Below are 12,999 nucleotides of genomic sequence, written 5' to 3'. Positions count from 1 at the left end.
TAATGTGCGCAGATGAAATGTTTTCGAGAGAACAGCTCGATCAGCTGACGCAAACTGCTGCAACGAGGAAATAAAACACGGAGCAGGAACCAGGAAGCCCTGCGACACATTCACTGATCTAAGCTTAAACGTGTAAATACTTTCATCAGGCACGGCTGGTTAAGTCTTTAATCCGCACAGGGTCAAATCTGAAAAGTGATCATTTTAGTTTAAAAGGTTTAAACTATTCTAAAGAACCACAAACACGTGAAACACGCACAGATTATTATTTTTTTTAATTAATCTTTTTCCAGGGTAGACTTTGAGTAAAAAGTGAATTCTGTTTGTCTGAGCTGAGTTTTTCAGACTGATCAGTGAGCGCTGAGGTGAAGGTGTCCGTGTTATCGGTCCTTCAGGTCCTGGTGGTCTGGGCTGCGTTAAAAAACTCAGCTCGGCTTCTTAAGTTTGTGAAATCCTTCCAGTCGGGGACATTTGGGGTCTTTTCAACCACTCAAACCGGAAGCTTCTGTCTCTGTGATTAAATAAATAAATGCAGTTTGTGGGACAGTTTGAGCTCCGTTGGTTCTACCTGCTCTCTCACCTTTGTCAGTTACGTAAACACAAAGCAGGCCAGCAGGTGGGCGTGACTTGAAGGCGTTTGTGGTTTACGAGCGGCAGTGAATGCAGCAGTGAGCAGACACAGTCAGGAAATAGAGACGATCACTTCAGGAAGGACGCGTCCGACCGAAAAGCGGATAAATCTGAGACTTTTACCGAGCAGAGGCTCTGATTCGGAGTCACGATGATCTTGTTCGCGGTGGTGGTCCTTCTGGGGACGGCGCTGACCGTAAACTGCGGTGAGTTTGCGCTTTTTTACCGACGCTAGCGGAGCGGGTCCAAACCGAAAGTAAAAACGGACTGTGACGTCGCAGAAAAACAAAAGTTCAGACGACGATTTTAGTTTAATTTATCGGTATTAAACGGAGATTTCTGAGTGTTTCGGTGCCGTGGCGTGACTCTGTGCACCAGGTGTGTGAAAGTGGGAAATAAGAAAGCGCTTTAATCCTCCCAGGAGTTTCTCAAGTTCAGCTGCTGCCGCGGGTCTGCTGAGGCCCGAAGAGAAACACTTACAGACACAAATACTGAACATTTTATGGATTTAAGTTTTTCATTTAAATTCTTGGCTGTGTTTTAAGATCAGACAGTTTCGTATAAACTGCTGAGTTCAAAACCTGAAAACTTCAAAGCTGACTGAAGATCACGGCTGTAAACTGTGTGTGTGTGTGTGTGTGTGTGTCTGTGTGTGTGTGTGTGTGTGTGTGTGTGTGTGTGTGTGTGTGTGTCTCTGTCTGTCTGTGTGTGTGTGTCTGTCTGTGTGTGTGTGTGTGTGTGTGTCTGTGTGTCTGTGTCTGTGTGTGTTAACCAGTGCGATAATACAGGTTAGAGTCCTCTGGTTTATAGCAGTGGACTTCGTGTTAGCGGTTGTGAATCTTGTCCTGACACTCGTCAGTTCTCAGTAAACAGGTAAGAACAGGTGTGTCGCTGTGAGCTGATGCTGCTGAGCCGGACTGATCGCATCGTTATCATATCTGTGACGTGACGACCAGTCAGAAGCATCTCAGAGTTTACTGTAAACAACTTGTTTTTCTGCTTACCTGAGACAGGTGCGAGATCTGAAAATCTTTGATTGAATTAGTAACATTTCCCCACATTCAGTGAACGCACCTGAGACACTGCAGGGTTTTTTCCCACGCTGACAGAAACACGTCACTCGTGTCTCTTTACACTTCTCTGTCGGTTTGAGGTCAGAGCTGCTGATCAAAGCTGAAATCAAAGGTATAACTTTTAAATGAAACGAATTACTGCTGTGCTGATGTTGTTTCAGGTCTGTGAGGTGACGTTTTTGACGTTTACACAGGAATGTTACGATGATCTCTTTACCAGGAGAACAGCTCATGCTGAGGAAAACTGTTTATTATTGTAACAAGTGATGATTCATTTTATTACATTTATTTATTTTTTACATTTAGTAATAAAATGTGACAATAATACTGATAGTTTCTCTCAGTCAAGTCTGCCTCACTAGTTTCCTTTGTTCATTATTTTGATAAGTTTTAAATTCAGTTTAGTTTTTAAAGTTTAAACATATTTTCTTAGAGTTTTTATTACTTTTGATGTTATTGTGGGTGTTATTAATAATCAAAGGAGCTTGCAAAGAAAAGCGTCTGGACTTCTTTAAGTTACTTGAAGACGTTTCACCTCTCATCCGAGAAGCTTCTTCAGTTCTAAGGTCAAATGGTGGAGAGTCCCAGATATAAACCTAGTGGGAGTGACCCCCCACAGAGGGACAAAAGGACCCTTGATGATCCTCTAATCGCCTGAGCCAAGGTGTGAAACTGGGTGTGGGTCCCAATCAGCCAGAGTTTCGGGTGGGTCATGCGAATTCCTGTTATTAATTATTATTATTATTAATTATTGTTATTAATAATAATAGGAGCACTGATTGTGTGATGTCCATCCATCTTCATCTGCTTTATCCGGGGCCGGGTCGCGGGGGCAGCAGCCTAAGCAAAGAGGCCCAGACCTCCCTCTCCCCAGTCACCTCCTCCAGCTTATCCGGGGGAATACCAAGGCGTTCCCAGGCCAGCCGAGAGATATAATCTCTCCAGCGTGTCCTGGGTCTGCCCCGGGTCCTCCTCCCGGTGGGACATGCCTGGAACACCTCACCTAGGAGGCGCCCAGGGGGCATCCTTGTCAGATGCCCGAACCACCTCAGCTGGCTCCTTTCGATGTGGAGCAGCAGCGGCTCTACTCTGAGCCCCTCCCGGATGGCCGAACTTCTCACCCTATCTCTAAGGGAGAGGCCAGCCACCCTTCGGAGGAAGCTCATTTCTGTCGCTTGTATCCGCGATCTCGTTCTTTCGGTCACTACCCACAGCTCGTGGCCATAGGTGAGGGTAGGGACGTAGATCGACCGGTAAATTGAGAGCTTTGCTTTTACACTCAGCTCCCTCTTCACCACGACGGACCGGTGCAGCGTCCGCATTACTGCAGCTGCAGCCCCAATCCGTCTGTCGATCTCCGGCTCCCTTCTCCCATCACTCGCGAACAAGACCCCGAGATACTTGAACTCCTCCACTTGGGGCAGGAACTCATCCCCGACCCGGAGTGGGCACTCCACCCTTTTCCGGCTGAGAACCATGACCTCAGATTTGGAGGTGCTGATCCTCATTCCCGCTGCTTCACACTCGGCTGCGAACCGTTCCAGTGCGAGCTGGAGGCCCTCACCCGATGAAGCCAACAGAACCACATCATCTGCAAAAATCAGAGATGAGATTCTGAGGCCACCAAAGCAAAAGCCCTCCGCCACTTGGCTGCGCCTAGAAATCCTGTCCATAAAAATTATGAACAGAACCAGAGACAAAGGGCAGCCCTGGCGGAGCCCATCACCCACCGGGAATGAATCCGACTTATTGCCGGCAATGCGAACCAAGCTCTTGCAACGGTTGTATAGGGATCGAATGGCCCGTAGCAATGGGCCAGACACCCCATACTCCCGCAACATCTCATCCCCAAACTCTGCTTCCTCCTCGGAAGACGTGTCAGTGGGATTAAGGAGGTCCTCGAAGTATTCCTTCCACCGCCTGGCAATTTTCTCAGTCGACGTCAGCAGCGCTCCGCCAGCACTATACACAGTGCAGGTAGAGCACCGCTTTCCCCTCCTGAGACGCCTGACGGTTTGCCAGAATCTCTTCAAGGCAGTCCGAAAGTCTTTTTCCATGGCCTGTCCGAACTCCTCCCACACCCGAGTTTTTGCTTCAGCCACTGCCCGAGCCACATTCCGCTTGGCCTGTCGATACCTGTCGGCTGCCTCCGGAGTCCCACAGGCTAACAAAGCCCGATAGGACTCCTTCTTCAGCCTGGTGGCTCCCTTCACCTCTGGTGTCCACCATTTGGTTCGGGGATTACCACCACGGCAGGCACCAACCACCTTGCGGCCGCAGCTCAATGCAGCAGCTTCGGCAATGGAGACGCTGAACATGGTCCATTCGGACTCAATGTCCCCAGTCTCCCTCGGAATGCTGTCGAAGCTCTGCCGGAGGTGTGCGTTGAAGATCTCGCGGACTGGGGCCTCTGCTAGATGTTCCCAGCACACCCTCACTACGCGTTTAGGTGCACCAGGTCTGTCCAGCGTCCTCCCCCGCCATCTGATTCAACTCAGGTTGGTGGATTGTGTGATGTAAGAAGATATAAACAGATTGCAGTACCTGCAGCTGACTGATGGTGGCGCACACATTCTGCTGTGAGTGGACCGAAGCTGGCTCTGCAGTAACCAAACAGAGAGACTAAGAATAATATCTTTAATTTTTTAAATATTTTCAATAGTTTTGTAAGATTTTCTGTCAGTTTTCTTCAGGTTTAGTTCATTACTGTAACCTGACATAATGTTCTGTGACTGTCACTGGTTAACTTAAACATCCAGACTGGACTCTAGTTCTTGTTCTGTGTGGAATCATCGTTGTTGTTAGAGCTGTCTCTATTTTCTTTAACAACTGAATGAACAGCGTTTTCATATAGAAAATTTCCGTTCAGCAGAGAATTATCTAACTTTATTAGATTAGATAAAACTTTATTAATCCTTCCGGTGGGTTCCTCTGAGTAATTCAGTTTCCAGTAGCACCGACAGAAGTTGCACGTTACAGAGTTGGAATACCAAAACAAGGGGAGTGAGAGAGTATGGAAATAAGCATAAATATAGCATATATACATGTATACACATATGTAAATACAGAACATATAATGGGGATAAAGGGGAATACTAGTGAAATATAGTCAATTCAAAATTTATTTCTATAACGTGTATATACGTTTAAAAAAACAACAGTCGACCAAAGTGCTTCACAATCGGTTAAAAACAAGAGAAAACAATAGAGAAACAAATAGAGATCAATAAGAAGACAGTGAATTAACAATAAAAACATAAAACAGGCCTGAAGGTGCTCATGCTGAACTTGAATTAAAAGCCAAAGTAAAAAAGTGAGTTTTAAGATGCGATTGAAAAGATTAAATCGACTCTGAAGTACGAATCTCCTGTGGCAGATTATCCCAGAGTCTGGGTGCTGCTGCGAAGGCCCGATCTCCTCTGTGCTTCCATCGAGACCTTGGTCGTGCTGAGAGCATCTCGATTATCTCAGCGCTCTTTTGGGGTCATACATGTTGAGGAGTTCGTTTAAATAACTCGGCACCATTTTATTTAAAACTCTGGGCTGAGTGTAGATGTCACACATCTCATTGATGAGATCTAGACCGCCACAGTCCATTGCACATTTCAACTATTGTGAGTCTATTGCACAGTGATTGTTGCACAGTTGAATATAAAAAACACTGCAGCGTCGTTGCTCCCGCCCTCCTTCGTCCTCCTGTTTCCCCTCCAGCGAGGAGTTTGTTGGTCCGAGACTTTGAGAGGAGCAACCTGTCACTGAACAGACTCCTCTGGTTGTTTATGACCACATGCAGAGGATGTCCAGCATTGTCCATAATGTCCAGCAGCTTCTTTCTCCTCTTCTCTGCCACTGTCACCAGAGTGTCCAGCTTCATGCCCACCACAGTTAAAAACCAAACCACGTTTGTACCGAAACTCGTAAAACCGCATAAGTGTTTGTAAACGTGAGCTAACTGAAGGCCGAGCGAGAGGAGGAAGTGTTTTGCTCTGCCTTTAAACATCAGTCAGGTTTGTAGATCAGGTGCAGCGCACTGACGTCTACACATGGCCGAGAACAGAAACTGAAAACAGCTTCAGCTTTAGGCTGTGTCCCAATCCAGCGACCGCACGCTTCGGCGCACTACGTACGGTGCGTACTACAAGTACGAGACGTGCGGAAGTGAGAGGCCTGTGAAATGGGACGGTGACAGTGTGTATACAGATGTATCATATATAAAAGACAAATATTGTTCGTTTACTATGTTGGCATTATTACGTTTGGCTAATTTGGCCATTTAAAATGTACGAGCTGTGATAACTGTGTCTGATAGAATGAAGAGTAGACTGATATATGAAATATTCCTTTATTGGGTGAGTAAATCAGACCATGTCATAACTGCTGTAAGTCACACAGAATAGACATCAGAGCCTTAAACAGGCTGACGTCTGCTAAATGGGTCAAACTGGGCAGAAAGTCTACAAACACATAACATCCTTATAGAATATGATGTAACACTATAGATCAACTTAGCTCAGAATATATAAAGCATATAAACAGTTACAGCAATATGATGCAACAAACACAGCAGCTACTGATCCAAAATACTCAAAGCTTCATAGAACTGAAACCAACATTTATTTTAGCTCCATTCTGCTGCTGATACAGACTTTAGGTTTCTGAACATTAAACTTGTTGCTGCCTTTCATAGTGTGTAACTTGAAGGCCCTGAGTACTCTGAGTACTTTCTCCCACACTGGAAACACTGGGATGATCACATTATTTGAACATTACCTAATAAGACTGATTCAGCACAGACAGTTAAACTTTCCTAGCAGTCCTTCACAAACAGGGAACAGTCTGTCTATTCTCTCCATCTGTCAGCTGCTGCTGGCTCTTCCTCCTCCTCTTCCTCACACACTGCTGAGTTTGTCCTGGTGGATCATCAGGGGTGCAAAGCCTCACAGATGATGTGCAGCAGTGGGTCCCTCACTCTGTCCTCACTCTGGACACTTGCAGTCGTCACACATGGAAATCAAATGTGTGATAAGCTGCAGGATTCAGACACAAGTGTAACTTATAAACACATGTTCATACTTTTATTCCACAATCAGAGAGAAAGAAACAGAGAGAGAGTGCAGGACAGACAGACAGGTGACAGTCTCAGGTGTACACACTGCTACACAACAGCACAGAGAAGCAGGATTTAGTGTTTGTGTTATTACGAGTGTAAACAAGAAGAGTTCCAGATGGTGCAGTGGACACATGTGTGACTGCTGTGATTAAAGCATCTTTCTTTCAGCTTAACGAGTGAACCGTCAGCTGTTCAAACACACGTTAAAGTGCGTTTGGCTCGACACCACCGAACAGAGGCAGCAATATAACACAGCTCACATTAACAGTGCAGTGAATCCTGCTTGTGCCGTGATATTCAGGACTGCAAACCGAGCAGCATCACTGACTGTCAGCTTGTTGTGTTTGTGGATATATGACTGACTTTAATTATCCACAAAATCATCACATTCTCTGTCAGATTAAGGTCGACTCTATATATATGTAGTGCAGGGGTGCTCAATACGTCGATCGCAAAGGTAGTATTGGTAGATCGCATGGCATTAAAAAAATAGATGCCAGCCTATCATCCATCCCGTCACTTGATTGATACAGGGAAGCCAGTCAGATGACATCAGATTTTTTCTGACGCTTAGGTCGCTGCGCATGCGCAAACAGCGGCGCGAAGTGTAGTAAAACTGACAAGCTAGTCAGCGAGTTAACTCCAATTTTTAGCTCTCGGTTTTTTCTCTTAAACCTGGCCGTCAGCAGCTACTGTCCGGACTATGCATCCCTGGCTGATTCAATTCAGTGCAAGTCATCAGAGTAAACTCAGGTAATGACAAAAAATTTACATAGTTAATTGTGTTGTGAAATATTGGATATTGCGGTTATGCATGTATATACATTGTAGATATAAAGAATCCTCAATATATTTATAAATAAGTATATGTTTTGGATTTTTGTAGTGGGTAGATCATTTTGACTTGGTCATTTTATAAGTAGCTCACATGCAGAAAAAGTGTGAGCACCCCTGATGTAGAGGCTTTAAAACCAAGTTAGTACAAACGTCACTAACGTCACATGACTTTGCCGACATGTGACCAACAGTAATGTTTTAATGTTCTTCATTATTAAACATTTGCACATAAATAAGTGACACAATATTCAGTACTTACTTTTGACAGTTCACTCTTCGGCCGCTCCCTTCTGCCGTATTTTGCGGCAAAATTATCCACACCCACCGCCGCGCTATGAATTGTGGGATATATGGGACCATAAAGCGTGCACCGGACCACGATTGATATTTGGGGAAATGAACTGCGCATTTGGAGTATGCATTTAGTGTACACGTCGGATTGGGACAGCCGTCGCCGCGTCGCCGTGACGTAATAGGTCTCAAAACGTGTACTCCGGAGCGTGCGGTCGCTGGATTGGGACACAGCCTCTGGCTGAACGTTACAGATGGTCAGTAAGCAGCTGTTGTTACTTTAATTTTAATTATCAGGAAAACAACTTCAATGCACGTGTCTGGTCTGCTGCTGCTTCTCAGCTGTCACACATAAATAAATTAATATTGTGTGTTTTCCCTCCTGTGTGACTTTCAGACACTCACTCCCTCCATTACATCTACACGGCGCTCTCCAAACCTGTCGGCCTCCCGGGCATCCACGAGTTCACAGCCATGGGTTTGCTGGACAACCGGATGATCGACTACTTTGACAGCGAGCATCAGGCAAAGGTTCCCAAACAGGAGTGGATGAGAGAGCGTTTACCTGCTGATTACTGGGATAAAGGCACACAGTCCCGCAAGAGCAAGCAGCAGTGGTTCAAGGTCAACATCGGCATCCTGATGGAGCGAATGAGACAGAATGACTCAGCCAGTAAGTCTTTGCTTTATTTCAGTGACAAAGCGAGGCCTGATTAATCCTGACCCACACATCATGGTGTCCTCTTTCTCTTTCCTTCAGCCCCTCACGTTCTTCAGTGGATGCACGGCTGTGAGGCTGAAACGAATCCTGACGGCACGCTCAGGTTTGTCCGAGGCATGGACATGTACAACTACGATGGAAACGACTTCCTGTCCTTCGATGATAAAAGCGGAGTCTGGGTCGCTCCGATTCCGGAGGCACAACCCACCAAGAGGAAGTGGGACGGCGTCCAGGTGCTGAAAGAGTACACCAAGGGATACCTGGAGAACGAGTGCATCGATTGGCTGAGCAAGTTTGTGAATTATGGACAACAGCAGCTCAAACAGAAATGTATGTTTGTCATAAATATTAGTATTATTAGTCCACATGTGCCAAGCCTTACAGAGAGTGTTGAATATTGTTACGGTTTAAAAAATTAAATCCAAATGACTAAAGTGTCAAACACTTACGTCCTCACGTGCACATCCATTCAGCACCGTCTGGAAAAGATTAAACTTTTAAAGTCTTAAATGGAACTCCAGACTCTGCCGTTCCAGCCGAATCATAACTGAGTGTAGTTAAAGTATAAATGATAAAGTATAGTTCTGAGACAATAGACCCTGATTAGCCAAACGGCAGCCATTTGGACATGAAGCAGTCACAAACCCAGGTGTTGACTAAATAGAGCACAGCCTTCATTATTATTAACACCACATGTTTAACGACTGCTGTTACAAAGGCAGTGAGCCCCGCCGTCTGTTTGTATGCACGATATTCACTGCATGGTGGAAAGTCTTACTGTAACAAAGTACTGAAGGTACCAGCTGATTCCATGAGTTAATCAGTGTTACAGTTACCACATGTGGTGACACAGTTTCCATTTCCTGCTTCCAGCTCCACCTGAGGTGTTTGTGTTTGCAAAGAAGGCCAAAGTGGAGACAAACCTCATCCTGACCTGCCTCGCCACAGGCTTCTACCCCAAAGACATCATCGTGAGGATCAGAAGGAACGGACGTGTTCTGACTGCAGTCGACGGCCTGAAGAGCTCAGACGTTCTTCCAAATAACGATGAGAGCTTCCAGAGACGAGACCATGTGGAGATTTTGAAGTCTGACCTGTCACAGTTCAGCTGTGAAGTCATTCATGAGGCGACCGGTGTGAATGTTATGAAGCTTTGGGGTAAGAAACTTTATTTATTGCCTCTGTTGTTGATCATAACTCTGTTTCTTCAGTCAGAGCCTGGAGCTCCTCTGTGTCCAGCAGATCTGCATCATTCTGTCCTGATCACAGTCCTGAGGTCAGATCCATGTCAGTCCATCTAGAACTAAGCTAGCATGTCACATGTAGCCCAGCTCTGCAGCCCTGAAGAAGCAGAGCAGCGATCTCCTCCAGAGCATCACTGAATAGTTCCAGATATGAACAGTTTCAGTGCCGTCCCCTCTCACTGACCTCCTGTTGCTGCTCCACATCACTGCTGTCAGATCACTGACTCCATCATGACTGTGGCTTCAAATCTACATCTCAGTAACAAACAGCAGCAAATAACTGACAGTGACCTCAACCTGAAGCTTGTGTCTGTGTTTCAGACATCAATGACCTTCCACCGGAACCTGGATGTGGACCTCCGATCGCTGCTGCAGTGGGAGGAGTCTTGGCTCTGGTTGCTCTTGTTGCTGTTGTTGCCTGTGTGATCTTGTATAAAAAAGGCTGTCTTGGTAAGTCCAGTGTGCTGTTGTGTGTAATTATTGTTGAGCGGAGTTAAAATGTTTGTCTTTGTATCCTGTAAAAATGAAACTGTCCTGGTCTCAGACAGTGATGACATGGAGCTGTTACTGATCATCACATTTGAAACACATGAAGAAAATCATTGAAATGAATGTAAGAAATGTTGAATATCAGCTGCTCCAGTCTGTCAGCCTTCAAACACTTCACTTAGTATTCTATTAGGACTCCATGAGGGGGTCAAAGGTCACAGTCATGTGACATGATGTCAGACTTTCTTGTCTGCAGCTTCTGATCCAATAACTTTGAGCCCTCTGGGACATAAATGTAGTTTTTCTGTGCAGAACAGAAATGATTGATGTTTGCTGATAGTGTGCAGCTCGTTTCCTCCACCGTCTCCACTCAGACACATCTGCATGTAGAACAAACCACTGAGTTCATCCATCATCACTGACAGTCTGTGTTACGTCTGTTTACAGGACGCAGACGTGGAGCCAACGACAACAAAGGTAACATCTTTATTTTGCTGTCTTATAAAGTTTGATGCTCAGAGACTCGAGTCAGTCTGAGCCCATCCTTTAACACCTTTAACAGATTAGTATTGGTTCAGTGTAGCACAGAGGAGGTGAACAGGCAAACAGTGGAGGAGACAGAAACTTGAAGCATGAGGAGAAAGGTTAGAGCAGCCAGGCTCATGGTTACCTGTGGTCAGTATAAAGCTCCTAATATCTGGGAGAGCCTGACAGGTGAAACATGGCTGCTGTCAGGTGTGTGCAGAGGTTCCTCTCTGTGACAGCTGCTCAGTTTCACTGACACTTTACATCTTTATGAAACAAACAGAAGAAAAAGTCAGGCGTACTTTTGACTTTCAGTTTCTCTGTGGAGTCACTGCTCTTTAACATTTGTGTGAAAATGACTTTTTATAAGAACACAGATAAAAAGAATCAAACATGAAGCACTGACTGAATTAAAATGTGTCGTTTTGTCTTTCTATCATTTGTATTTACCAGCTGGAATAAAGACTATTTATGCTCCTGTGTCAGGTAAGCTCTTTATTTCTCTGCTCTGGATGTTGTTAAATGTCAATGTTTCTGATATTTAAAGTGTTTATGTGGTAATAATATTTATACAGCAGCAGCTGAAAACCTTAAAGCTGATTTAAACCTGTGTGTGTGTGTGTGTGTGTGTGTGTGTGTGTGTGTGTGTGTGTGTGTGTGTGTGTGTGTGTGTGTGTGTGTGTGTGTGTGTGTGTGTGTGTGTGTGTGTGTGGTTGGTAATGGCGTTGCAAGCACACCTCTGATAAATGGTAGGTGCCCCTCCCACCCTACAAAGATTTATACAAAATAGTTTATTGAAGTTAATATTAATATTTTGTGTGTGTGTGTGTGTGTGTGTGTGTGTAGTTGCTCCTGTGCCTGCAGCTTCCAGCAGTGGTACGTGTTTCCTTCTCCTTCCTCAGACACACATAACAGTTTAGTTTAGGACCCAGTAGATTGTAGATGTTCTTCATATTCTGTGTGTTTTATGTGGAACGGTGCCTCTTTTATATCAGTCGTTCTCCATCTGTGGGGCACAGAGTGGGATGTAGAGGACCAGTGAAACAAATTTCTATGAGAGTCATTGTTGCATTAAAATGAAACTTTGATAACTTTTTATTGATAATGGTGAATAAAAATTGTGTGACGTGGATGTTTTTACTTTCTGAATTGGAACAAAAAGGTTTTTAGGAACGTCGACTCCTTTCCTGCAGGCTTTCCTCCACGTTCCTTTGATGTGAGGTGTTCAAGAACACTGGGGAATTCCCACGTTTATCTTTAAATTAAGACTACAAATATAACCCGGTCTATTCTCTCCCACTCTTAACTACATGACAGCACCACTTATCACCTTAGCCTGTGAGAAACTGCAGTAATCAATGAAAAGAACGACCCTCACATCAGAACGATCACCAGCATCACATCAGTGTGTTGCTAAAGTTTGCTGTTTCCTTCATGTAGCTCACAATGTATGTTGTCTTTACAGGAAGTGCAGCAGTTACTGTAGATAACAAGGCTGATGCTAAAGATGGGAAGGATGGGGAAACCGAACATCTCACAGGCAGTGACAGTAAGTCTCCCTCAGCTAACATGCTGCTCTGTGTTGTATAATATGAGTCACATTATTCTGTACTGTGGTATTGACTGATACATTTTAAGCTCATGTTGCAGCTGATTACTTTTTTCCTCCTTCAGAGTCCCTTGACAAAGTGTCTAACTCCAGCAACGCTGACTCTGGTGTCTCTTGTAAGTATCTCTGATGCACTTCACAGATTTACACTTTAACACAGGCTAAATGGTAACTGGTCTGTATTTGTACAGCGCTTTACTAGTCCCTAAGGACCCCAAAGCGCTTTACACACACATTCACACACTGGTGATGGCAGCTACATTGTAGCCACAGCCAGTTTTTATTGTATCTCAACCTTTGTTCACACTCAGCTGATGTCAGTATAAAGCTCAGGTGACGACGATGCTTCCCCTTTCAGTTTCTCTGTTCCCTTTCAAACTTTAGAGACTTTATTTGAAAGAAGACACTAGTGTGAGTGTAAATAAGAGCAGTGAGCTGTAAGAGTTTAAGTTGGTGCATCTCTCACTGAG

The 12,999-nt window shown here is 44.8% G+C and overlaps 1 protein-coding gene across 3 annotated transcripts in view; it reads left to right on the top strand.

The window, feature by feature from the left end:
- Window positions 1–652: 652 nt before the first annotated feature.
- The window catches only part of LOC308384033 (class I histocompatibility antigen, F10 alpha chain-like), a 42,889-nt gene continuing 30,542 nt past the window's right edge, over window positions 653–12,999 (top strand). For 2 of the 3 annotated variants that reach the window (XM_080862338.1, XM_080862337.1), the window contains exons 1-5: window positions 653–836; window positions 8,339–8,614; window positions 8,702–8,992; window positions 9,536–9,820; window positions 10,228–10,356. In XM_080862338.1, the coding sequence (XP_080718464.1) occupies window positions 782–836; window positions 8,339–8,614; window positions 8,702–8,992; window positions 9,536–9,820; window positions 10,228–10,356 (1,036 nt within the window). In that variant the 5' untranslated portion in view covers window positions 653–781. Of the gene's footprint in view, window positions 837–8,338; window positions 8,615–8,701; window positions 8,993–9,535; window positions 9,821–10,227; window positions 10,357–10,842; window positions 10,873–11,373; window positions 11,407–11,633; window positions 11,670–11,766; window positions 11,797–12,385; window positions 12,470–12,594; window positions 12,646–12,999 lie in introns of all 3 variants that reach the window. The other variant, XM_080862336.1, reaches the window with a different exon arrangement.

This window comes from Rhamphochromis sp. 'chilingali' (genome assembly GCF_963969265.1).
Source record: "Rhamphochromis sp. 'chilingali' genome assembly, chromosome: 17".
Lineage (NCBI taxonomy): Eukaryota > Metazoa > Chordata > Actinopteri > Cichliformes > Cichlidae > Rhamphochromis > Rhamphochromis sp. 'chilingali'.
Note: the sequence above shows the minus strand (reverse complement) of the source record. Positions and strands in the feature narration are given on the sequence as shown.